The 23,931-nt window shown below is 40.8% G+C and overlaps 1 protein-coding gene across 3 annotated transcripts in view; it reads left to right on the top strand.

The window, feature by feature from the left end:
• SLC7A1 (solute carrier family 7 member 1) overlaps window positions 1-20,592 on the top strand; it is a 63,983-nt gene extending 43,391 nt beyond the window's left edge. For all 3 annotated transcript variants that reach the window (XM_033949484.1, XM_033949485.1, XM_033949486.1), the window contains exons 8-12: window positions 258-360; window positions 3,292-3,503; window positions 6,810-6,976; window positions 11,957-12,065; window positions 19,711-20,592. In XM_033949484.1, coding sequence (XP_033805375.1) covers window positions 258-360; window positions 3,292-3,503; window positions 6,810-6,976; window positions 11,957-12,065; window positions 19,711-19,883 — 764 coding nt within the window. In that variant the 3' untranslated portion in view covers window positions 19,884-20,592. The remainder of the gene's footprint in view (window positions 1-257; window positions 361-3,291; window positions 3,504-6,809; window positions 6,977-11,956; window positions 12,066-19,710) is intronic.
• The last annotated feature ends 3,339 nt before the right edge of the window (window positions 20,593-23,931 follow it).

The raw sequence follows: 23,931 nt of genomic DNA, 5'->3' as shown, positions 1-23,931 counted from the left end.
CAAAGTTCCACTAATTTTATGGTGAAGACTAAACTCGGAACCTTTTGGAGCTTCATATAGGACAGGATATCCTTATTCAGTTCTACATATCTACTTGACTAGGTGGTTTACTGGTAACCCTGATATTGAAGCACCTTCTTCAGTTAGCTGTGCTAAGGAAACTAGGTGTTAATTTGCTATTTCATATACTTGTTTCTGAAAAGAAATCTAAATAATTTGTAATAGTCTGTTTTTATGTGGTTTTTCTTTCTTTATAGCTGTTATGGCATTCCTTTTTGATCTGAAAGACTTGGTAGATCTGATGTCCATTGGCACTCTGCTGGCTTATTCATTGGTTGCAGCCTGCGTCTTAATTCTAAGGTATAAAATGTGACCTGTCTGAATGGGAAGGAAAACTTCCCAGGAATGGGCAAATGAGATTTGTAGATGGAAAGGTTTTATGAATTTTGCAACAAATTGATTCTGTACATGATCCACTAGAATTGTATTTTATATTTCCTGATTCTCAATGTGCTGTACTTTTGAAAAGTACATCTGTTCTGTGCTATAGATTACTGCTCTAGAATTACTTTATGCCACTGTGATACAGCATCTAACATTTTCTGAAAGTTGATTTACATAAAAACATGATGGCAAATAAAGACTACATGGCCCATCAAATCTGCCCATCTGCAGCATCTTTCTAAGAGATCCCATGTGCGTGTTTTTATTCCCCACTTTTAAAAAATGTCCAGGGCAATTAATGCATTAAGGAATTGTTCAGTTGTCATTTACACTTTTGGAGAATTTTTCTCATTCTGGCCCCTTTCTTAATACTCTTTCTTGCAGTCTCACACAAAGAAAGCTGGATCAGTGTTGGTGGAACCCTGCCAGCCCTGAATTCTGAGGAAACTACAGGGAGTTTCAAAATTGGTGGCTTGTTGACCCATCTGTGTTAAATGTACATTATTTAGCAGTGAAATATTAGATTGTGTGACAAAGAAAAAAATTTTGAAAGTTTGTTTGTTTTAAGATTTTTCACTAATGAAAAGTAAGGGAACTCATCAGATTTTTAGTTTGTATTGGAAGCCCAAGGAAGAACAACTCTTCTGGCAGATAACTAAAACTGAAAAGAAAGCATAGCAAACCAAAACATAACTTTGTTAACCTTTTCACCTTGGAATTTGGTCCTCAGAATATGCAGAACAGGTTTTGTTCTGCAGAACATGTTGATTTTAAATAACTTGATCCTGATGTACTAAATACTTTTATTGCAAAAGAAACCCCTGCACAACAGTTGAGTGCATATTCAAAATTCCTTTCTTTTTCTGTTGAAGGTTGATAAGGAAATACATTGTCGGTGCCCTGTTCTAGGTGCCCTGGTTATAGTTCAGGGAGAGCTGATTCTATATGGGATCTGGGCACACAGATTCCATCATAGAATATTATAACCTGACATTGGTGCTCCCATAAGTACTCTACTGCAATTACACCAGCCATAGACTTTGTATAACTGAGGTCATGTAAATGCAACTGATGTGCTTCGATCTTATAGTGTTTTATAAGTTGCACATGTAAGTAGCAGTCCTGCCCAGGATGTTCCCATTACATTTATACGCTATGTCGCTTAATAAATGCCTTTACAGAATAGGAATTGGTTACTTTGCTGCCACTTGTAGGAGTAGTTATTAATGTATGGCAATGACAAATCTCAAGCCTGGAAAGCCTTTTGTAGCATGCCACAAGGCTCACCATTGTCTCCATCCCTGTTTAATATATACCTCAGGGCATTAGGAAGGAAATTCATACTTCCACAACTTCCACATATTCTCCTATGCAGATGCTATTTTCCTGTTGTGTCCAATGAAGGACACTTTTGAGGCCACCAACCAATATATAGAAATGGTTGTTGAAGATCTCTGTATTGACAAAAAAAAACTTTTTCAAACTCAACAAACTAACATCAAAGTCCTCTGGTTTGGAAACTATATCTCATTGCCTTATACATAATTGAAATTGGTAAATGGAGAAAAACCTCAAGATCGAGAAAACATCAAAGGTATTAGGTGTAATTATAGACTCAGACCTTACCTTTGCTGAAAAGATTAATTCCTTGGTTAGAAAAATTTTCTTCCGACAAAGGCAATTAAAAGCAATTAGAGCTGCTCTGAGTTGGGCTAGTGTCAGAACTGTAGCACAAGTGGTCCTCCTCCCTTACTTAGACTATTGCATCTCCTTGCATTGCGGTATTACTGAAAAAGAATATGGGAGATTACAGCTACTCCAGAATATGACTGCCAGACTAATCTTCTGACAAAGCCAATTACAGAGGGTTACTTGGCTCTTAAAGGAATTGCACTGGCTACCTGTAAAGAAGAGAATGTAATATAAAATTGCATGCATGGTCTACAAAGCCATTTAGAATTCTATAGGAACAATCTCAGATATCGTCGTTACAAACTCTTTTTTCAATTTGAGATTGATGCAACACTTTGAGCTAGCTTTCCCTTCACCTTTGTGTGTACACTGAAAGAAGTTATATGAATCCACTTTTCAAATTCAAGGCCCCCAAAATTGGAACAGTCTCTCACAATACCTGAATCAACTGGACACATATTACAACTTTAGGAGAATGCTAAAGCCTATAATTTAAAATGCAAAGACATTTCTACTTCAAACCTGTAATTCATTGTTCATGACCACTGATTAGAAATCTTGTTGTAAACTGTATTGAATCCTTGTCAAAACTTGTGGTATAGAAGAAATTGTATGGTATGATACTACCTTTTACTGTTGGATTCAGCAACCTGTGGTATCTCAGTCCTGCAGGTTGCTGAATCCCATTTTAAAAGAATAGCACTGCTTACAAGCCATCTTGCAAGCATCATTATTGCAGCAGTCTTGGAGAGCAGGGTCCTCCACCCCTTGGCTTACTACCCCCTGAAAAGGGACTGCTTGTTAAAGTATTGCATGTTTTGCATCTCATTTCTATGTAATCCATGGCAACTTAAATATCACTGCAGTAAATTTCATCAGGCTATGTTATGGCCTTTTAAGTTCTGTTGAGGGACAAATAGCACTACTAAAAGCCCTAATACTGCTTGATAACTTCCTTCCTAAGTTGCTAAATCCACAGAAGTCACAGGAATCTCTATATTTACATGATCAAATGGTATGTAAATGTAGGGACCCTATTATAAAATTGCCCTTCAGGTGTTTTATTGGAAAAGGCATAAAATCAATAAAAGGTATAATTGTGCTATGTTGCAGGGCTTCATGGTGATATATAGATATTTTTTTGTTCTTGTTTAGATACCAACCTGAACAACCTAATATGGCGTACCAGATGGCCAGTACAATAGATGAGGTAGATATCAATGAATCAGTGAGCAACAGTGAATCCCAAGCTGGGATCTTAGCAGAGGAGGAAAAACCATTCTGTCTCAAAGTGATGTTCTGTCCACAAAACTCTGAGCCTACCAAAATGTCTGGCTTTGTTGTTAATGCCACTTCCAGTTTAATTGGTAAGTACTTAGTTCTGTGGCTCTGCTCTGATAGTTAAATTACCATGATGTATTTGCTGTTTGTCTGTGCCTTCATTAGATCCTGAAAAGAAAATAATGGTTTAATCATTTCACTATATGAAAAACTGATACAAGTTAACTTATTCACTCCATAAGTTACATCTCGTCATTGACTTTTGGAATTTTTTTTTTCTATAAACATCTATGGAGTATGTCCTTATGAAATATGTATGTAAAATGTGTGTGTATGCATACATAGAGAGATGGAATTAAATGTGTTTTTCTTTTATGATTTATACGGGTATAATGGGTTTTAGCTGAATTTTGAGTAGAATCATTCTAGGGGTTCAGTTTTGCTGGTGAAGTCATAATGGGCATAGCTTAGGCAGAATATGAGAGTACTTTTTTTTTTCTTGAGTAGTTTTCAAGGGGGACATATGCTATTTTTGTGAAGTATAGAATTTGTGGTTAAAAATACCTGCGAACTTTGTATGCCCAGACAGTTTTGGAAATTGCCTCAATTAGATATTGGTTCTGTCAAGGAGGTTACAGTATTTATATAATTTATGGTTCTGTATATAAATTGTTTTCCTTCAGGATTTCTTAACATTGTAAAATATCTAATGGTGTGAACTTACTAGAAAGGTGAAGGGAATTTAATCTGAAATATTTTGCTTTGCTATATGACTTAAAGAAATTGCAGTCCAGTTGAACTAGGCTTATAGTTTTACTCTCTTCTTGCTGTTTTGCTTACAGCTTTATTCCTGATTTTCATTCTAGACGCATTGGCTTACCCCCTCTTCTACAAAGCCACGCAGCAACAGCCCCAAAGCCCTTTAAATCTCTATGGGCCTTGCGGCCACTAGCGTGGCTTTGTAGAAGAGGGGGATAGTTATACCTAGGGGTACTATATATACTCAAATATAAACGGAGGTGACCCCCCCCCCAAAAAAAAGGAGGAAAAAAGGTTGATTTGAATATAAACTGAGATTAGAAACTTGGGTGATCCTGGTGAGCCAGTCTACAAAGACCAGATATCCTTGCCGTAAGTTATAACACAAATTTTTATTAGTGCAAATTCCCTGAGGAAGGAGATTTTGATCTCCACAAGTTAGTAAAAAAAAAATTAAAATTAGTTCAATAAAGAGATTACCTTATTCCATTTTCTGTTTACTGGTATAAATGTTTATCAATACAGCTACAATACTACTTTATTCTAAAGCAACAAAAAAAATTATTTTCTCTACCATTTAGTAAACTCTGGTTTCTGCTTTCCTCATCTTCTCTTCACTCCCCATTCCATCCAGCATCCACCCTCTTTCTCTGTTCCTTCCATTTTTCTTTGTCTCAACTCCCTCCCCCATGCTCTGGCATATCTCCCTTTTCCTTTCCTTCCTTCCCATCCCAACTCATCCCTTGGACTGGCATCTGCTTCCCTTCCTCTCTTCTTCGTCCATCTCTCCCTATCCCTCCAAGCTCTGGAATCTCCTTTCCATCCCTCCCTCCTTTCCTGATGGTTTGGCATCTGACTCCTTCCCTCTCCTTCATGCCCTGGCATTTCTCTCCTCTCCTTTCCTCCCATCTATCCCTCCCCCTCCATGCTTTGGTATCTCCTCTCTTCCCTCCCTCCCTCCTTTCTCACTAGTCTGGCATCTGTCTTTTCCCTTCCCTTCCCCCATTGCCTGGTATCCTCTTCCTTCCTTTCCTTCCATCCTTCCTTGTCTTTCTTCTCCCTCCCTCTCTCCCCCCAATCAGGTGTAGCATTTCTCTCCCTCTCTCTCTCTCTCTCTGTCATCCTCCAGTCTGCAGTGCAACTTTCATAATTTGCTACTCTTGTCAAGTCAGGCCTTCCTCTCTGCCGAGTCCAGTCTTCTTCTTGTTTTGGCAAAGGCAGGAACCGGCAGAGAGGAAGGCCCGAAGAGCAGTGAATTGGGAATACTTTTGCTGCTGCCTGAAAGAGCACCCGGAGCAACCCCCCCCCTCCCCCGGTGGTATGCCACTATTCACTATCCTGCATGTGTGGTTGGGGGAGGAGGGTGCCGCTATCCACAACACATGCCCCCACCCCCTTAGTCACTGACCTCCAAATACCCGTTGGTGCTGCTACCGCTGCAGATTCACTGACCTCCATGCACCCCCCCCCCCCCCCCCCGAGCCACTGACCTCCATGTACTCATGGATTGTGCTGCCACCGATCCGCTGTATGTTGAACCGGGCAGAGCCTTGAGCATCTGCGTATACTCAAGGTCTGCCGGCTCTCGCCCCCCTCTGAGATTCTCAGACAGGGCGGGAGTCAGCAGGCCTTGAGCAAGTGCAGATGCTCAAGGCCCAGTCCAGTTCAACATACAGCAGATCAGTGGCAGCACGATCCACGAGTGTATAGAGGTCAGCGGCTCTGGAGGATGCATGGAGGTCAGTGAATCTGCGACGGTGGCACCAACGGGTATATGGGGATCAGTGACGGAGTGGGGGGTAAGGACATGTATGTGGATAGTGGCTCTGGGGTGGATGCATGTTTTGTGGATAGTGGCTCGGAGGGGAGGACGCCCCAGTAGTTACAGTAGGAAGAGGACAGCTGTACCACATGGTCAGATGGTGGCTCGAACATAAACAAGAGGCCCCCATTTTTGGGCCATTTTTGTGACCCAAAAATCTTGGTTTATATTCAGGTATATACAGTATATCATATCTTGGAATTGGGGATGAAAACGTGAGTCTTGGTATAACCAGTTTTTTCCCCAGATGCAAAACTTTGTGGACCTTCTGCTGGATAATCTTCACTCGCAGTGGTTCATAAAACTAAATATGAGGCATTGTCTTTTGACACTTGCTACTTGTTTGCTCTGGAGGTACTTCTAAATCCCATACCTCTAAATCTTTGCCAGCGTGAATGGCTTCTCCAGCAAGCTCCTTGCGACAGCGTTGGATTTCCTGGCCCTGTGACCCGAAAGAGATTCAGAGGCTGGAGCGAGCAATAGGCAGGAGAATTTGTTCGCGCTAGCGAAGATCTACAGAGGTAAGGAGTGGGGAGGAGGGATGGTTTCGACGCCCCCCACTGACATGATACCCAAAGTGGTCTGCACTCCCCCCCCCCTTTCTGTATCTCATTCAGGCTGCATTGATTTTCTACTGATTGTTGTTGGCCTTTAGACTGCTTCTGGTTCTCTGAAAGAAACCTAGAATAATGTAGTTTGTTTACCTAATAACATATCACATTTTTTTAAAGATCTTATTAAGTATTAGCTCTTTAGTATAATATTGAATACGGTAAGGTTCAATAACAATTTTTTCCCTCTTTTTTCCCAGGTGTATTTATCTTAATTTTCTGTGGCACGACTTCACTTGGCAAAGATGCTCTGATGCAAGGAAATGTGTGTGTACTTATTTTACTTATAGTGGATCTCATCCTTTTATTCATTGCCATTATTGTAATCTGGAGACAACCTCAAAGTAAAACCAAGCTTTCATTTAAGGTATGTTTAGTATTTGGCAAGAATAAGTTTACAAGAGCTAGAGTGGACAAAAAGAAACTCAAAGTAGAAAAAGTTAAGACATTAGGCTGGGAAGCAGATTAGGATGAGAATGGAGGACTAAGAAACTGGGATGGAACTCGCAATTCAGGTAATCTTATTGCAATTAGCTTTTAGGTTCTTACAGAATTCAGTGAAATTAAATAGATAAGCAAGAATGAGGGGAAATACTTGGTTAAAAATTATTCAACAAGGGCCAGGTATAATAAAGGCATTTTTCTAGTTTGGAAATGGATGGGAGAAATGTTCTGTGCATCTAGCTCAATTTTAAGAGAATGCATTGGGGAAGAAGTGCAGATGAGTTTGGGCTTGGTATATGAAGTATTTCCCTACAAATACAAAGTGGCATTGGTGAGGTAAGACTGGGATAAAGTAGGAAGAACCCAGCAAAGGAGAAGTTGAGACCTTATGGAAAAACATGCTTTCTACTTTCTTTAGAAGTTACTTTTTGTTTTGTGGTTTCTTGCAGGGTTTTTTTTCCTGTTGAATTTTTTCCCTTTTAAATGTTGCAGTAAACCAAAGCCTTCAGCAAAATGTATTTTAAAATGCATAAACAAGACTGATTTGTAAGCTTTTAAAATAACTTCCTGTTATTCTCGCATGTGGGTGACGCCATGCCTGAGCCTTGGTACGGACAGCTTTAAAAAGTGCATCGCCACTTTTGAGTTTTTAGAAACTTCGTGACTGCATGCACGAGTGCCTTCCCGCCCAATGGAGGGCTGGCAGTATCTCAATTCTTTTCTGCAGAGCGAAGAAGTTGTCTCTGAACTCTGTTCATTTTTTGTGCTTTGCCTTCCTGCTACACACCTTTTTTTTTTTTTTTAATTCTGTTTTTCTCGTCTAGTTTTCTTTTAATTCTTTCGGTTAAAAAAAAGAAAATAAATTTTTTTTTTTTCTTTTCTCATGTTTTTCTCCTCGAGGCCTTGAATTTAATCTTGCTGACACGGTCTTCTCGTCTATGTCCAAACCGTTAACCGGCTTCAAAAAGTGCTGCAGGTGCCAAAGGCCCTATATCTATCACAGACCTGCATGGTTGGTGCTTGCAGTGCTTTGGCCCTGAACACCGGGTAGAATCCTGTGCCTGGTGTTGCAGAAGCGCTCCATTAAAAGCCGTAAATTTCAACAGGAGAGATTGTTTGGGACCATGGACATCGATAAGACCCGCAACCGTCGACGTCAAAGATTCAAGCATCTGTATCGGGAGTTCTTGCACTGTCAGGTAAGCCAGCTAAGAAGCCACCAGCTTCCCAATCAGTGTCGCAGGTCATTGAAGCATCAAGTCCCTCGATGAAGACCAAGCAGCGACGCCCCCTATTGCGGCTTGCCTCATCTTCAAGGTGTGCATCCTTATTGAGGTCAACCTCTCAGAGGCAAACTGCTGCACTTCTTATTTCTAATCTTAATGTATATTTTCTGTAAACCGCTTAGAACCTAACGGATGTAGCGGTATATAAGAAATAAATTACATTACATTACATTACTTTTGGTACCAGCAGATAAGCCACAGTACCGGTGCTCTCCTTTCGGGAATAGCTCAAAGAGCTGTCCCATAGGGAGCTGGGTGTTTTATTATTTAAACTCCATGCACCAGCATCGTTTCCTTTGGTACCGGCCTAGCCTGAGCATGCTGTCACCAGGCTCTGTGTTACCACAGTCAGCTCTCCAGTGGAACTTCGGTGTGGATATTCTTCCACTCAGCGCTGCTCTTCTCAATGTTTGATGCCTTGGTATCAAAGCATCAGAGATCGCGTTTGATCAGTGCATCAGTCCACCTCATCGAGACATCGTTATTTCTCCTCTTCCTCTCGACGTTCGAAGACCAGAAAGCACCTTCTTCATCATGTACTTCAAAACGAAGAGCTTCACGTTGTACCTCCTTTTCTTCTTCGAATTGGTACCGGAGTCAACGTTAACGTCAATCCTCTCGATGCACCCCGTCACTGAAGCTAGTTTATGACTCTGACTTAGACTGATGCTGATTTGGGTTCTGTCACTGAGGCTTACAATACTCCTTCAGAGCCTTCTCAGAAATCTCCAACAAAGACAAGATCTCCTATTGAAAGACTTTCCTTCACAAAATGTATTAGGCAGTTAGGCAAAGATCCACCTGTAAAACTGGAAGCTGATTCTGCCTACAGTGCTGAATACCTGGAGGCTTTAGATTATGATGAGCCTCCCAAGTAACTTCTCAAACTACCATTGCATGGTATTCTAAAAAAAATTCTTCACAAGAATTGGGAAACCCCCATGACTATTACAGTGGCTCCCAGAAAGCTTAATTCTCTAAATAGAATCATTTCTTTGGGTTTTGTTAAACCACAGCTTCAACACCAATCATTAGTGGAATAAACTTTGAAAAAGTCTTCTGCTTCAGCAGTTGGGGTTCAAAATCAATTTTCCCAAATCTCAACTCCAACTCTGCAATTCATAGGAGCCTTGATTGACACATTCAACTTGGGGGCATTTCTCCCTCAGCAAAGTCAAGACAATTTGATCCAACTTTGCACACACATTTCTTGCCTCCCATCTGTATCGGCCAGGCAGATGATGGTGCTACTTGGCCACATGGCATCTATGATCCATGTTACCCTCTTTGCGAGACTTTATTTCAGGGCATCTCAATGGTCTCAAGCTCTCAACACTCTTTCACAGCAGATTACAGTCACATCTTCACTTCATCAACCTCTGCAGTGGTGGATGATCTCTTCAAATCACTCTAGAGGGCTTTTGTTTCAAAGCCCTCCACATCAGAAAGTTCTGACCAGAGACTCATCCAAGTATGATTGGGGAGCTCATCTGGATGGTCTTCGTACACAAGGTCACTGGTCAGCCCAGGAGCAGCAATTCCACATCAATCTGTTGGAACTCAGGGCCATTTGCTATGCTCTCAAGACTTTTAATCACATTGTAGCAAATCACGTCATCCTAATTCGCACGGACAATCAGATGGCAATGTATTACATAAATAAGCAAGGAGGGGCAGGTTCTCTTCTTCTCTGACAGAAGGCCCAGAGCATTTGGCACTGGGTGATTGCTCACAACATATCAAAGCGGTCTGTATTCAAGGAGAGAATTTTCTTGCAGACAAACTCAGCAGATTTCTTCGGCCGCACAAGTGGACACTCAATTCTATAGACTTGCACCAGATATTTTCTTGCTGGGGGACTCCTCAGATAGACCTGTTTGTGTCACCCCACAATCACAAGCTGCCCCAGTTTTGCTTCAGGCAGTATTCTCCCCAGCATCTGGAAGCAGATACGGATTGGACGTACTAGTCCCTTATGCTTTTCCACCAATTTCTCTCTTCCTTATAGCTCCTCAGTGGCCCAGACAACCTTGGTTCTCTCTACTACTTCAGCTTAATATCAAGGAACCAATACACCTGCAGATCTTTCCATCTCTTCGCAACAGAATTGAGGATCTCTTTTATATCCCAATCTTCAGCCTTTGCACTTGACAGCTTGGTACCTTTCAGGGTGATATCGACTGACACTGATCTCTTTGATCCCTTCCAGATTGTTTTAGAGACATCCAGAAAACCAACAGAAGTGGATGCAGTTTTCTGTGTGGTGTACTCTTCTTCATCATCATCATGATGCTTCATCCTATCCTATTTCTTCAGTATTGGATTATTTGCTACATTTATCCAACTCTGGTTTTAAAACCACTTCAATTACAGTTCATCTCATTGCTATCAATTCTTTTCATGGGCCAGTCAATGGTAAACCTCTGACTGCTCATCCTCTTGTATCCAGATTCATGAAAGGACTTTTCAATATCAAACCACCTCCAGTAGTTTGGTATCTTAATGTGGTTCTCTCTAAACTATGAAGCCTCCTTTTGAACCAATGTCTTTGGCTCATCTCAAATATCTCACTTGGAAAGTAGTCTTTCTCATCTCCCTTACTTGTGCTCGTTGAGTGAACGAGCTTCAAGTGCTAGTGGTGGCTCTGCCTTTTACAGTGTTTGCACCATCTGAAGTTCCTTCCAAAAGTAGTCACTGAATTTCATCTCAAACAATTGATTGTGCTTCCAGTGTTCTTTCCCAAACTTCATTCTCATCCTGGAGAAACGGCTCTTTTTTTTTTTTTTACTTTGGACTTCAAACGAGCCTTGGCTTATTACTTACAATGAACTCAGCCACATAGGACATCTCCTCAACTGTTTGTCTTACTTAATCCTAACAAGTTAGGACAACCTATATCCAAGAGAACTATTTCTACATGGTTGGCGGCTTGTATCGCTTTCTGTTATGCTCAGGCTGGGCTGCAACTGGGGGGGTCATGTTACAGCACACAAATTCCGAGCTATTGGCAACTTCAGTGGCTTTCTTATGTTCCACTCCTATTGATAAGATCTGTAAAAGCTGCTACTTGGTCCTCAGTTCATACATTCACATCTCACTACTGTCTGGAATCTTTTTTTCAGATGGGATGGTCACTACAGCCAAGCAGTATTGCAAAATTTATAATGGCCAACCACTCCTTACCATTATAGTAAGATAGGGAGTCCCACATGTGAGAATATGCTGCCTGCTTGTCCTAGGATAAAGCACAGTTACTTACCGTAACAGGTGTTATCCAGGGACAGCAGGCAGATATTGTCACAACCCACCTATCTCCCGTGGTTGGCTTATGGAACTGAGGTACCGCAAGTCTACATTGGGCGGGAAGGTACTCACTTAAGCGCGGTATTGGCAGTCACAAAGTTTCTAAAAACTTAGTGGCGATGCACTTTTAAAGCTGTCCGTACTGGGACTCTGCATGTGAAAATATCTGCCTGCTGTCCCTGGATAACACCTGTTACAGTAAGTAACTGTGCTTTATAGTTCAGCATTGGGGGAAATTAGGGCAAATAAAATTTATTTTTATTATTAGATATTTAAATTTTGTTATCAACCAGCATTTGATTGTTTCATTGTAGGTACCTTTTCTGCCTATTCTTCCTGTTTTGAGTATTTGTGTGAACATTTATCTTATGATGATGCTGAACAAAGGTACCTGGATACGTTTTGCTTTCTGGATGTTAATAGGTATGTTCAGGAATTTCTCACATTTTAAATAAAATGCAGGGTTATACAGTATGGTTTGGGTTTTTAAAAAATATTTCTCTCTGCACTGATTTTGAATTCTGCTGAGAGAAATCTTGTGCTCGATCAGGGTCTTTTCCTGTACTTTTTGTCTGACTGTAAAAGCCATAAAAACAAGCAAGAATTTATTGGGGATCAGAACTGCTTGCATCATCTCCCAGAGGGCTTTGACTAGACCCAGAACAGTACAATGTTAGACTGACAACCTCCTTAATCCCCAAGTGGTGGTGGATCCCTCTCCCTTTCCTCTGAAAATGAAACTGAAAAGGGAATAAGCAGGCTCTGACAGCTTTGGGTATTATGGGCATTCTTAGCAAAGCAGGAAGCAAGTCTTGAGTAGCTTAGTGGTTAGTGTAGTGGACTTTAAACCAAGGCACCCAGGTTCAAATCACATTTTAACTTTTTTTTTTTTTTTTTAAAATTGTGAGCCCTCCAGAAACAGAAAAATATCTATTGTGCCTAAAATACATAAGCCACTTAATCTATTGGCATGCTATACATTCAGGTGCAGTAGGTATTTTTCTGTTTCTGGAGGGATTTCAATTCCAAAACAAGAGTTAAAGTGGGATTTGAACCTTGTTTAAAGTCCACCGCACTAACTGTTAGGCTGGTCCTCTGCTCTGCAGGGACTGTGTGGCCATTCTTCTAAGAATGCTGCCAGACTTCTTGTCCCTGCTTTTTTGCTGTTCATACATTGGACATTCCCAACTGGTAAATGGCTGTTCATGCTGGACATAATCTGCACATGGATGTCCATCTGTGTTACTTATCTCCTTTTCTGCTGTTCTATTGTATTTGTAATTTCTTTCCTGCTATTCCTTTCATGGTTATTTAATTGCACACCACTCAGATAGTACGTCCCTTCACTGGTATATCAAATAAAGATAAACATATATATATGATGAGCATCTCGCTTATTTTGAAAAGGAAATCCTGACTAATTTCCTAATAGAAATACACATGAGTTGAATGTCTGTTTTGGATGTTATGAGCTGGATGCAAGTTCAAAAATATCCCTCATGAAGTTACTTAACTGTAACAGGGGTTATCCCAGCACAAGCAGGCGGCCTATTCTCAACATGTGGGTGACATCATCCATGGAGCGGACAGCTTCGGAAGCTGATTTGCTTGCAGAACTTAAAGTTCATGACTGCCTCACCACGCATGCGCATGTGCTTTCCCGCACAAAGAGTTTCTCCTCCTGAACTCGACGACGCTTGCGGGCTCAAGGCTGAAGGGTAGCACAGCAAGTACATGACTGGACGATAGTCAGGTCCCAAATACTGAATACACCACCTATGTGGGTCAGTGAGGGAGATCGCGCGCTGGCAACGGCTACACTTCTTAAAGCCTGTGGCCGGCCTGGACATACATGGAAAGATGGCCTCGCTGCCTCCCTCAGGTCAGGTGCCAGCAGTAGTTAGCAAGTGGGGAGTGTGTGGCGCAGTGGTTCGTTTACAGAAGTTAGATAGCTCTAAATCTAATAGAGGCTGGCACTGTCATCTTGAAGCTGGGACATTAGATCATTTGTTATTCTATTGTCCATTAATACTTGCTTTTTTGAAATCAACATGGGGTCAAATAAATAATTTGTTAGATAATCTGGTGGCATTATCCTATGACACTATTGTTTGGCATGCCAATGAGAGCTAAAAGCCACATATCCTCTAATAACAATAAGCTTCTACTCATTGTGACAGGGGTTGCCATACAACAGATTACGAATAACTGGAAAAATTGGGAGAGGCTGAATTATAGCTTTTGATGGAACTCTTTGTGTCACATATTTAAAATGGAAAGGTTAATTGCCATGCAGCAGGGAAATTTTAAGAAATTTCAGGTTATTTGGGAGCCATTAACGAGATACTGTAAAGATTGAAATTATTGCATAGAATAAATATTAATTTTTTTCCCTTTTGTTCATACATGTCCAGGGTGGGGTAGGGGATGGGAATATTTTATGATCTCTTTTGCTTATGAATAACTTTTGCTTATGTATAAGGGAGGGAGGTATTTGATGCGAGTTAGAATTCGATGATATATTAAGTGATGTTAAAGTATAAATGATTGTATTATATGTTACACTTATTGTGAGCTTTAAAAATGAATAAAGATTAATAAATAAAAAAAACCGAATGGACACTCAGTTCCTCGCCTCTTCATCACATCTTTTCTCAGTGAGGAACTCCTCAAATAGATCTGTTTGCATCTCCCCACAACAACAAACTGCCTCAGTTCTTCTCCAGGATATACTCTCCTCACCGACTCGAGGCAGATGCTTTTCTTCTGGAATGGATGAATCAGTTTCTCTATGCATTCCCTCCATTTTCTCTGATTCTCAAGACTCTTGTCAAACTCAAACAGGAATATGCCACCATGATTCTGATAGCTCCTCTGTGGCCCAGACAACCCTGGTACTCCCTTCTACTTCAACTCAGCACCAGGGAGCCTCTACTTCTACCAGTATTTCCCTCGCTGCTTACACAGAGTCAGGGGTCTCTGCTTCATCCCAACCTGCAGTCTTTACACCTGACAGCTTGGTACCTCTCAACCTAACTGCCACTCTACAGTTTTCTCAATCTGTACAAGACATTTTAGAGGCTTTTAGGAAGCTACTAGACAATGTTACAATCAGAAATGGACTAGATTTTCTGTTTGGTGCTCCATTCATCACAAGGAGCCTCAATCTACGACCTTGTCTTCAGTTTTGGAACACGACAGCTCGTTTGATCTTCGGATTGAGGAAAAACAACCACATTAGCCTTTACTACAAAAAGTTGCACTGGTTGCCAATGGAGGCACGAATACTGTTCAAATTTGCTTGTATTTGTTTCAAGCAGGTCTGGGGACTAGCGCCTTCCTACCTGCTACATTTCATATTACACAACCCCACACAACCAACCAGAAACCGAAACATCTTTATGTACCCAAAGATCACAGCTGCAAATACAAATTCTTTCTGGACAAGTTCCAAGCAAGCAGACAGCAGTCCTGGTTGGGAATCTACATCAATAGAGCCAGGCTGACCTATGGCGCATTCCAAAAATCAATTAAAACCTTTCTGTTTGACAAATTCATCTCCTAAACAGAAGCCTCTCCACTGACAATGATATATTTTCCCTCTATCAACCTCGATGTAATTTGCTGTCCTTTACCTATTTATTATGTAACCCTCACTTCTGGCATCCTGTAACTCGCTGGATTGTCCAGCCTTCTTCGAATGCCTTCTAGAAGTCTTTTGATTATGACGGTATAGAAGAATAAAGTTATTATTATTATTATTTATCTCAATCCTCAAATCCACATCCATTCGAGTCCACCTCAGTGCAATTGCTGCTTTTCATGAGCATATCAAAGGGAAACCCCTTTCTGCTCATCCTGTGGTTTCCAGATTTATGAAAGGACTCAAACCACCTCCAGTGGTTTGGGATCTCAATGTTGTTCTTGCTCAATTGATGAAGCCTTCTTTTGAACCAATGGATTTGGCTCATCTTAACTATCTCACTTGGAAAGTGTTTTTTCTCATTGATCTTATGTCTATTCACAGGGTCAGCGAGCTACAAACTTTAGTTGCAGACCCACCTTTCACAGTATTCCGCCATGACAGGGTGGTCCTCTGTGCTCAACCTAAATTCTTACCTAAAGTAGTTTCAGAATTTCATCTCAACCAATCAATTGTACTTCCAGTGTTTTTTCTCAAAGTCTCATTCTCATCCTGGAGAATCAGCTCTTCATACTTTGGATTGTAAGCATGCTTTGGCTTTCTACTTGCAACACACTCAACCACATAGATCTGCTCCTCAACTTTTTGTCTCCTTCACTCCAAACAAGTTGGGACATCCGATTTCCAAGCGCACCATCTCCAACTGGTTAGCGGCTTTCATCTCTTTCTGCTATGCTCAGGCTGGATTGCATCTACAGAGTCGAGTCACAGCCCACAAAGTCAGAGCCGTGGCAGCATCAGTAGCTTTCCTTAGATCTACTCCTATTGAGGAAATCTGCAAAGCTGCCACTTGGTCCTTGGTTCATGCATTCATTTCTCATTATTGTATGCATACTTTTTCCAGACAGGATGGCCATTTCGGCCAGGCAGTATTACAAAATTTATTCTCCTGAATTGCCAACTCTCCCTCCATCCCACATGTTGAGAATAGGCTGCCTGCTTATCCTGGGATAAAGCACAGTTACTTACCGTAACAGGTGTTAACCAGGGACAGCAGGCAGCTATTCTCACAACCCACCCACCTCTCCGGGTTGGCTTCTCTGCTAGCTATCTGAACTGAGGAGACGCGCGCCCTTGCGTGGGCAGGAAGGCATGCGCAGTGCGGCAGTCGCGAACTTTCTAAGTTCTGCAAGCAAATCAGCTTGCGAAGCTGTCCGCATTGGGGCTCCGTGGATGACGTCACCCACATGTTGAGAATAGCTGCCTGCTGTCCCTGGATAACACCTGTTCGCGGTAAATAACTGTGCTATCTCTTCCTCACTTTTTTTTAGGTTACTCTAATATTCTATAACAAAATATAGGCGCTTAGGTTCCATCACCATCAAGTGTAGTTGCTGATCTCCTCCTCCCTCTTTTTTTGTAGCAGAGTCAGGATAGGGTGAGAAAAATATTCTCTGAGCTAGAGAAGAGCACCATAAATAGATCTGTCATCAAGTTTGGTAGCATTTCCCTACTGTATTCAGAGAGCCCCTGTTACAATTAAGCAACTACACTGTAATGTGCTTTCGCAGTAACTACTATTTATTTCTATAGCGCACTAAACATACACAATGCTATACACTAAACAAAGTGGAGAGTGTGGTGCAGTGGTTAAAGCTACAACCTCAGCACCCTGAGGTTGTGGATTCAAGTCCACGCTGCTCCTTGTGACTATGGACAAGTCATTTAATCCCCCCATTGCCCCAGATACATTAGATAGATTGTGAGCCTGCTGGGACAGATAGGGAAAAATGCTTGAATACCTGCATAAATTAATGTAAACCGTTCTGAGCTCCCATGAGAGAACGGTATAGAAAATTGAATAAATAAATAAAAATAAATAAACATGGAAGAGACAGTCCCTACTCGAAAAAGCTTGCAATCTAGTTGTGACAGGAAAACTAGACAGAAAAGTGCATCTATACATAGTGCTCATGCTGTTTCTGTGGAGAATCGCCGGTAAAGGGGGAGAAGGAACTGTGCTTGGCGCTTTCTCAGAAGTGTAGGTACAGCTCTTCTTTCCTGTCAAGGCTGCTCTCCCTGCCACAATCAACTGAGCTGCAGGTCGCAGATCCCACCATAAAAAATTCCCTCAGCAGCTGCTGAAGACCTGGGTATTCGATTGCAGTACCCAGATTAAAATATCTGTGCCATTTACTGTCCATAGCAGTTAGTATCTCTTTCTGGATGCCTTAAATTACTCCTATGGGATATCTGCTTGCATGTACATTTCTCTTGAACCATTATACTGAATAACTAACCAGAAGATTAACTAACCCCCCCTAACTGTATCCTGCACCCTGGCATGCTGTTTGTCTTGCCTGTTTAGATAGTCCCTGCTCAAAAGAGCTTACAATCTCCATTGTGACTCTACAGTGCTGTGTATGTCTGGTAGTACTCTGGAAATAATGAATAGTAGAAGTACTTAAACAACCATTTTGTAATTTAGCTGAACCTAGAGCAAGATGATTCATAAAAGACATCAGCTCTCAAAAGCTCCTTCTACCTTTTTTTGCCCAAGAATTGAAGCATAAAGAAGAAAAAAGGTAGTGGTCCTTCTCTTGCTTTCATATCCACCACCTTATCCTTCCTTTTCTCTTTTTGCTGGTTATCTCTCTTTACCCTCATCCTTTCAATATTTGTTTTAAATTTATTACATACTTTGGATTTTGTGGTGATGTACTTATGCTACCAGATGCTATCACCTGCTTTTATGCACTATGGAAATTGAAGACCATTAAAAAATATTTCGACCCTCTATCTTTTAGACTACTGGTTCAGTCATTGATCCTATCCACATTAGACTACTGCAACATCATTTATGTGGGTATACCTAAAAAACTAAAAAAATTAAGAATAGTGCAGAACACGGCCGTCCGCTTAATATTCGGACTAAAGAAAAGCGAGCATGTTGGTTGCCAATAGAGGTGCGAATAATGTTCAAGTTCTCTTGCTTCTGCTTTAAACTGGTGTGGGGAATGGCCCCCACCTATCTCTTACCACATTTCGAGCTACACATCCCCATTAGGACAACCAGAAATTCCAATCTTTTTGACTATCCAAGGATCACTGATTGCAAATACAGGTCCTTTATGGACAGAACTTTGAAGTTCCAAGCTAGCAAAAGCAGACCTAGCTAGGCAACTACATCAACAGAGCTAGGTTGACCTACGGCACATTTCAGAAAGAAATTAAGACAGCTCTATTCAATAGATTTATCTCCTAATCAGTTACCATTTCTAAAACGATTAACATCATGCTGATAACTTGAGAAATATGTGTATTGTACTAATTGTATTGTATTACATTTTACTAATTGTATTCTGTAATTCGCTGACTGAACTGTGACATCCTTGCTATTTGTATTCTGTAATTCGCTGATTGTCCAGCTCTAGAGAATGACACGGGGAAAAATTCTGTCCCCGTCACCGCCCCGTCCCTGGACCACCATCCTCTGCACCGCTCCGTCCCCGCTGTCCTTTTCACCACCCCATCCCCGTCTCTGCCGTCCCCTTCACCGCTCTGTCACCGCCCCGCTGTTTCTTTCACGGCCCCGTTCCCGTTTTTAGCGTCTTCTCCTCTCCATCCCCCCACCCCCAGCACCCTTCAAGCGGTCCAGCAGCTCCCTCCCGCCGGCCAGCCGTGCATTTCCCTCCTTTTCCCTTGCCTTTTCTTCTTAAAATGGCGATTTCTATAAGGCTACCAGCTGTATTACAGCTGGAGCCTTGAAGTCGTGTCGGGTTGCCTGCTAGAAGTCTCCTCCGATGCAACCGGAAACAGGAAGTTGCGTCAGAGGAGACTTTTACCAGCAGGCAACGCAACGTGACTTCAAGGCTCCGGCTGTAATACAGCTGGTAACCTTATAGAAATCGCCATTTTAAGAAGAAAAGGTAAGGGAAAAGGAGGGAGGGAGATACATGGACGGCCGCCGGGAGAGAGTGGGCTGCCGGTTTGAACACTCGATCACCGCGCGTTCAAGATTGTTCACCGCCCCGTGCTACCACTGACCACTCCACGGGGTGGTGAATGGCCTTGTCCCCGAACTTGCGGTGATCAGTTTTTTTGGTCACCGTTTTGGCGGGTTACCCGCAGCTAAACGCGGCTAGCCGTGGGTAACCGCGTCATTCTCTATCCAGCTCTCTTCACTGTAAACCACCTAGAAGTCATAAGATTATAGAAAAGATAAAGTTATTATTAAAGTGAAGGGATATTTTTGTCAGGATGTTGCCTTAACAATTGATTAAGTAACATAGTAGAGCTGATAAAGTATTCTCTTTTCTCTGTGATAATCTCCTTGCTCGCCAAAATGGACTGTTAGTGTTTACTAATGATAAGTGATGTGTTGATAATGTGTGTATTTTTTTCTAATTTTTGTTCCTGGGACAGGCTTTGCCATTTACTTTGGTTATGGAATGAGGCACAGCACAGAGGCCACATCTGTGGAGAGAGACCCAGATATCTACAAGCAATCTTTCATAGCGCAGAGCACTGATAGTGCTGTTGAAGAGAAGGCAGCTTTTCTAGAAGACGCAAGTGAATCTAGGTCTGTCAATCCATAGGGCAAGAGAAGGATGCAAAGGCAGCTATGGGGACTTGAGTGAATCTACCACAGTGACCTGCAGTTTATTTTTGTGACATGGATGGAGACAGAGCTCTACACTAGCACACTCCCAGCATCAGTTACTGTTTCTGGTGCTTATATATTTTAATAAAAGAAGGTAGGTTCTGTCTATGCCAGTGAGCCTTCAGCCTTGGTATAGACACAGATAATCCAGTGACTTTTTCCTGTTACAGACTTGAACGTTTAACTGTAGGTATATGACATTGAAATAGTGCTCCATAATGTTAGTCGTATTCTAAACCTATTTATGTGATATTATTAAATTTTAATTTATATCATGTCTAAAGAGCAGCAAGCAAAAAGTCATCTCATCTTAACTCAGTTCCAGCTAGTTTTTTTCCCTATTTGTAAACTACTAGATTTTTTTAAATCAAACCAGTCTCCTGAATATTTTTGTAAATGCAATTGTCTCAGTATCAGTGGAGGTTTAGGGGAACAAGCTGAGTCGCAGCAAAATGAAAAAGCACTTAGCTATTGTCCTGGGCAGCTTAAGACCTATGTGTATGTGCTGTGAGAGAAGTTAAAATGAGATGAAATCCAATCAGAAGAAGGATAAATATTACCTTTTTGAATTTCCAAAGAAGTTTTAACTTACGTTGGCTTAATTCTGTAAAATCTTTTGATAAATATTTAACTTATTTTTTTAATCTTGCAATTTGTCTCTTATGGTGAGCTGCTTGGTGTATGTACAAGTTTGTTTTATAACATCTGAGCAGATTGTGATACCGAGGGTGATGGTGTATAAAAAACTGGAGGTCCAAGGAATGACTTCATGCTTGGGAGTCCATAGAAATCCCTTGAATTTGATATGTCTATCGGATACATTGTGGATACCAGATAGCCAGCAGGAGCACTCCACTCATATGCCAGATGTACAGCTACTCTTCCCTCAAAGACTTTGTATATAATATGCCGTGCTGTTTTTTTTTTTTTAGTAGCAGAGATCACACGTACTATCATGTCATTGAGCTGACGAATTCATTTTCATGTTGAAGAGTTGCAAACTGGGATCGTCTTTGTAAATAGTTTCAATATTATTGCTTTTGTTTACAACAGAGTATTCTGTATAGCTTTCGGAGTCTCTTACTGTTTATAGTAGTCAGGTCAGATACTTTTAACTATCTATAAAAGTGCTCTATTAAGGAAAATAGCCACAATTGTGAAGAGCAAATGGTCAAGTGACGTTATACCATATGTCAGGCAACCTGATTTTCTGGCAATTTTAGAATAACTTCCATGTAAAACTGCTGTTTTAAATCTTTCTTACACCCAGTAAAGAGGAATGATGCTCTTTGACAAAGATATGAGCTCTTACTCCAGAGCTATGTTAAACTTTTTAGGCCACTTAGGGCTCCTTTTATCAAGCTGTGCTAGCAGTTTAATGCGCCATAAAACCACGCCGCTACCGCCTCCCTTGAGCAGGCGGTAGTTTTTAGGCCAGCTCGGGGGTTAGCGCATGATGAAACGTCACACGTGCTAACCCCGCTAGCGCGGCTTGATAAAAGGAGCCCCTAGTATGGGGTTTGTTTGGTTTTTGTTTTTTTTGCATCACAGAAAAATCACCCAGAATCAGATGGGACATAATTTTCAGGTCCAAACACATCCAATGATGCTGAGTTACAAATAAGTTTTAGCATGATTCACTGAGCAACAAAGATCCGTTTATTCAAAGATTTATTATACCGCCTTTCACAAAAATAGCAACAAAGCAGTTTGTGAAATAGAAATATAGGGTCATGTTTATTAAACTTAGTGTGTGCACTAAGGGGGAGATTAAGCAAAGAGCATTGGAGCCATAAGCCACAATATTTGGGACTTAACGTGACGTAAAAGACCTGCACACTGCCTGACCTAAAATACCATGGTGATATTTAAGCTGTTGCGGGTTGGGTAGTAAATGACATGCAAAATATGCAAGTGCATGGTTTGCATCTCATTATTATGTAAATGCCCTAACACGACTTGCAGTGATTTACTGTGAGTTGTGTTGGGGCTCAAAAATCACAGTGAAATAATTACAGCAAAAAACTGGGGTTAGTTTACCACCCGGGTCACAAGGAGAGGATCCCTCCTCTCCCTCAGGGCATCAAGATCTGATCTAATCTAATTCTAGATTATATACTGAATCAACTCCTAAAAATAGGAGCTTGATGCGGTTAAGGGCGATCTTTTACCACACTTTGATGAATCCCCCTTGAACATTTAGTAAAACATGACACATAATTTATATATCAAAGTATACCAATGTAGACTCGGGCTAGAACAACATTAACCTATGTTTTTATTGCTAAAGGAAAGCCTCAGCCCCACCACTCCACCGCTAGTTGTGAAATTCAAATGCGGGAAGAATTATGCAGGAACTCATCATTGGCTGCCAGTAGCGTGTTTTATCAAACTAATTTTTTTGTGTGTATATATCTTAAATGCTTATATAGTAAACATTTTCAAGTGTCATGTTTTTAAAGCTTGTACTTAGCTTATTCGATTACAGCCAATATCCAGGAGTGGAACCCAATATCCAGGGTTCCACTCCTGGATATTGGCTGTAATCGAATAAGCTAAGTACAAGCTTTAAAAACATGACACTTGAAAATGTTTACTATATAAGCATTTAAGATATATACACACAAAAAAATTAGTTTGATAAAACACGCTACTGGCAGCCAATGATGAGTTCCTGCATAATTCTTCCCGCATTTGAATTTTACAACTAGCGGTGGAGTGGTGGGGCTGAGGCTTTCCTTTAGCAATAAAAACATAGGTTAATGTTGTTCTAGCCCGAGTCTACATTGGTATACTTTGACTTGTTTGAATGACCTGGGCTTTCACTATTTTTCTTTAATCTTGCCATTCATTTTGGAAGCTGACACATAATTTATATAGGCACTTTTTAATTTAAGATGCGTGTGAGTTATACATTTGTACATATTCTGGAGGGGAATAGAGTCTGATACTTTAATAAAGTACCTAAAATGTGTGTGTATAACCCCTACAGTCCTTTGCTGTTTTTTCAGCAACCACTTGGAATTTCAACATGAAAATTTGCAGCTTTATTTATTACTATCTACTTTTGTGCCGAGTAAAATGAGATTATCTTTAAACATGACAGTTAGACTTTTAATGTGACCACCCAGTGATTTTTATACATTCAAAAATGTTTGACTGTAAAACTACCATTATTTGGAAAAAAAAATGGGGTATGCCAGTGTCGAATGGGGAGCAATGTAGGGGGCCTTTCACAAGCTCTAGCCAAAGCTGCAAACAATTGCCAAACTCAAGGAAGTTCTGCAGAAGATTTGGGACACTTGCCACAGGGACTGATTGACAAGGCTAAGAACTTCCTACATCAATTGAAGGTCTGTTTTAAAGCTGGTGGTGGACACTTTGACTATTCACAGTGACTGTGAAATTGACACATTGTTAATTGTATTGTTTAAATGATGTTATTTTACTTTGTTTAGCTCAGACTTTTTTTTAATCTATTTTTTAAACATTTTAACAAGTACAATAATGAGGTTCAAAGATTTCAGCATCCACAAAGAATATACAGTAAAATCTTGCTTTGCGAGCATAATTTGTTCCAGAAGCATGCTTGTAATCCAAAGCACTCGTATATCAAAGAGAATTTCCCCATAGGAAATAATGGAAACTCAGAAAATTCGTTCCACAACCCCAAATCTTTAATACAAAATACTATACATACTCGTATTGCAAGACCTCACTCGTTTAGAACAGTTGCTACACAGCGTCAGAGAGAGAAGAGCCATTGGCTCAGTTGTGATGATGTGACACGTGTATACTATATGTACTTGTATAGCAAGACTTTGCTCGTTTAGAATAGTCGCTACACTCTTCAGAGAGAGAGAAGAACCATCAACTCAGTTGTGATGTGTGTATACTGTAGGTACTTGTATTGCAAGACATTGCTTGTATACCAAGTTAAAATTTAATAAAATGTTTTGCTTCTCTTGCAAAACACTTGCAAA

Source organism: Geotrypetes seraphini, chromosome 6, assembly GCF_902459505.1.
Source record: "Geotrypetes seraphini chromosome 6, aGeoSer1.1, whole genome shotgun sequence".
NCBI classification, from domain to species: Eukaryota; Metazoa; Chordata; class Amphibia; order Gymnophiona; family Dermophiidae; genus Geotrypetes; species Geotrypetes seraphini.
Note: the sequence above shows the minus strand (reverse complement) of the source record. Positions and strands in the feature narration are given on the sequence as shown.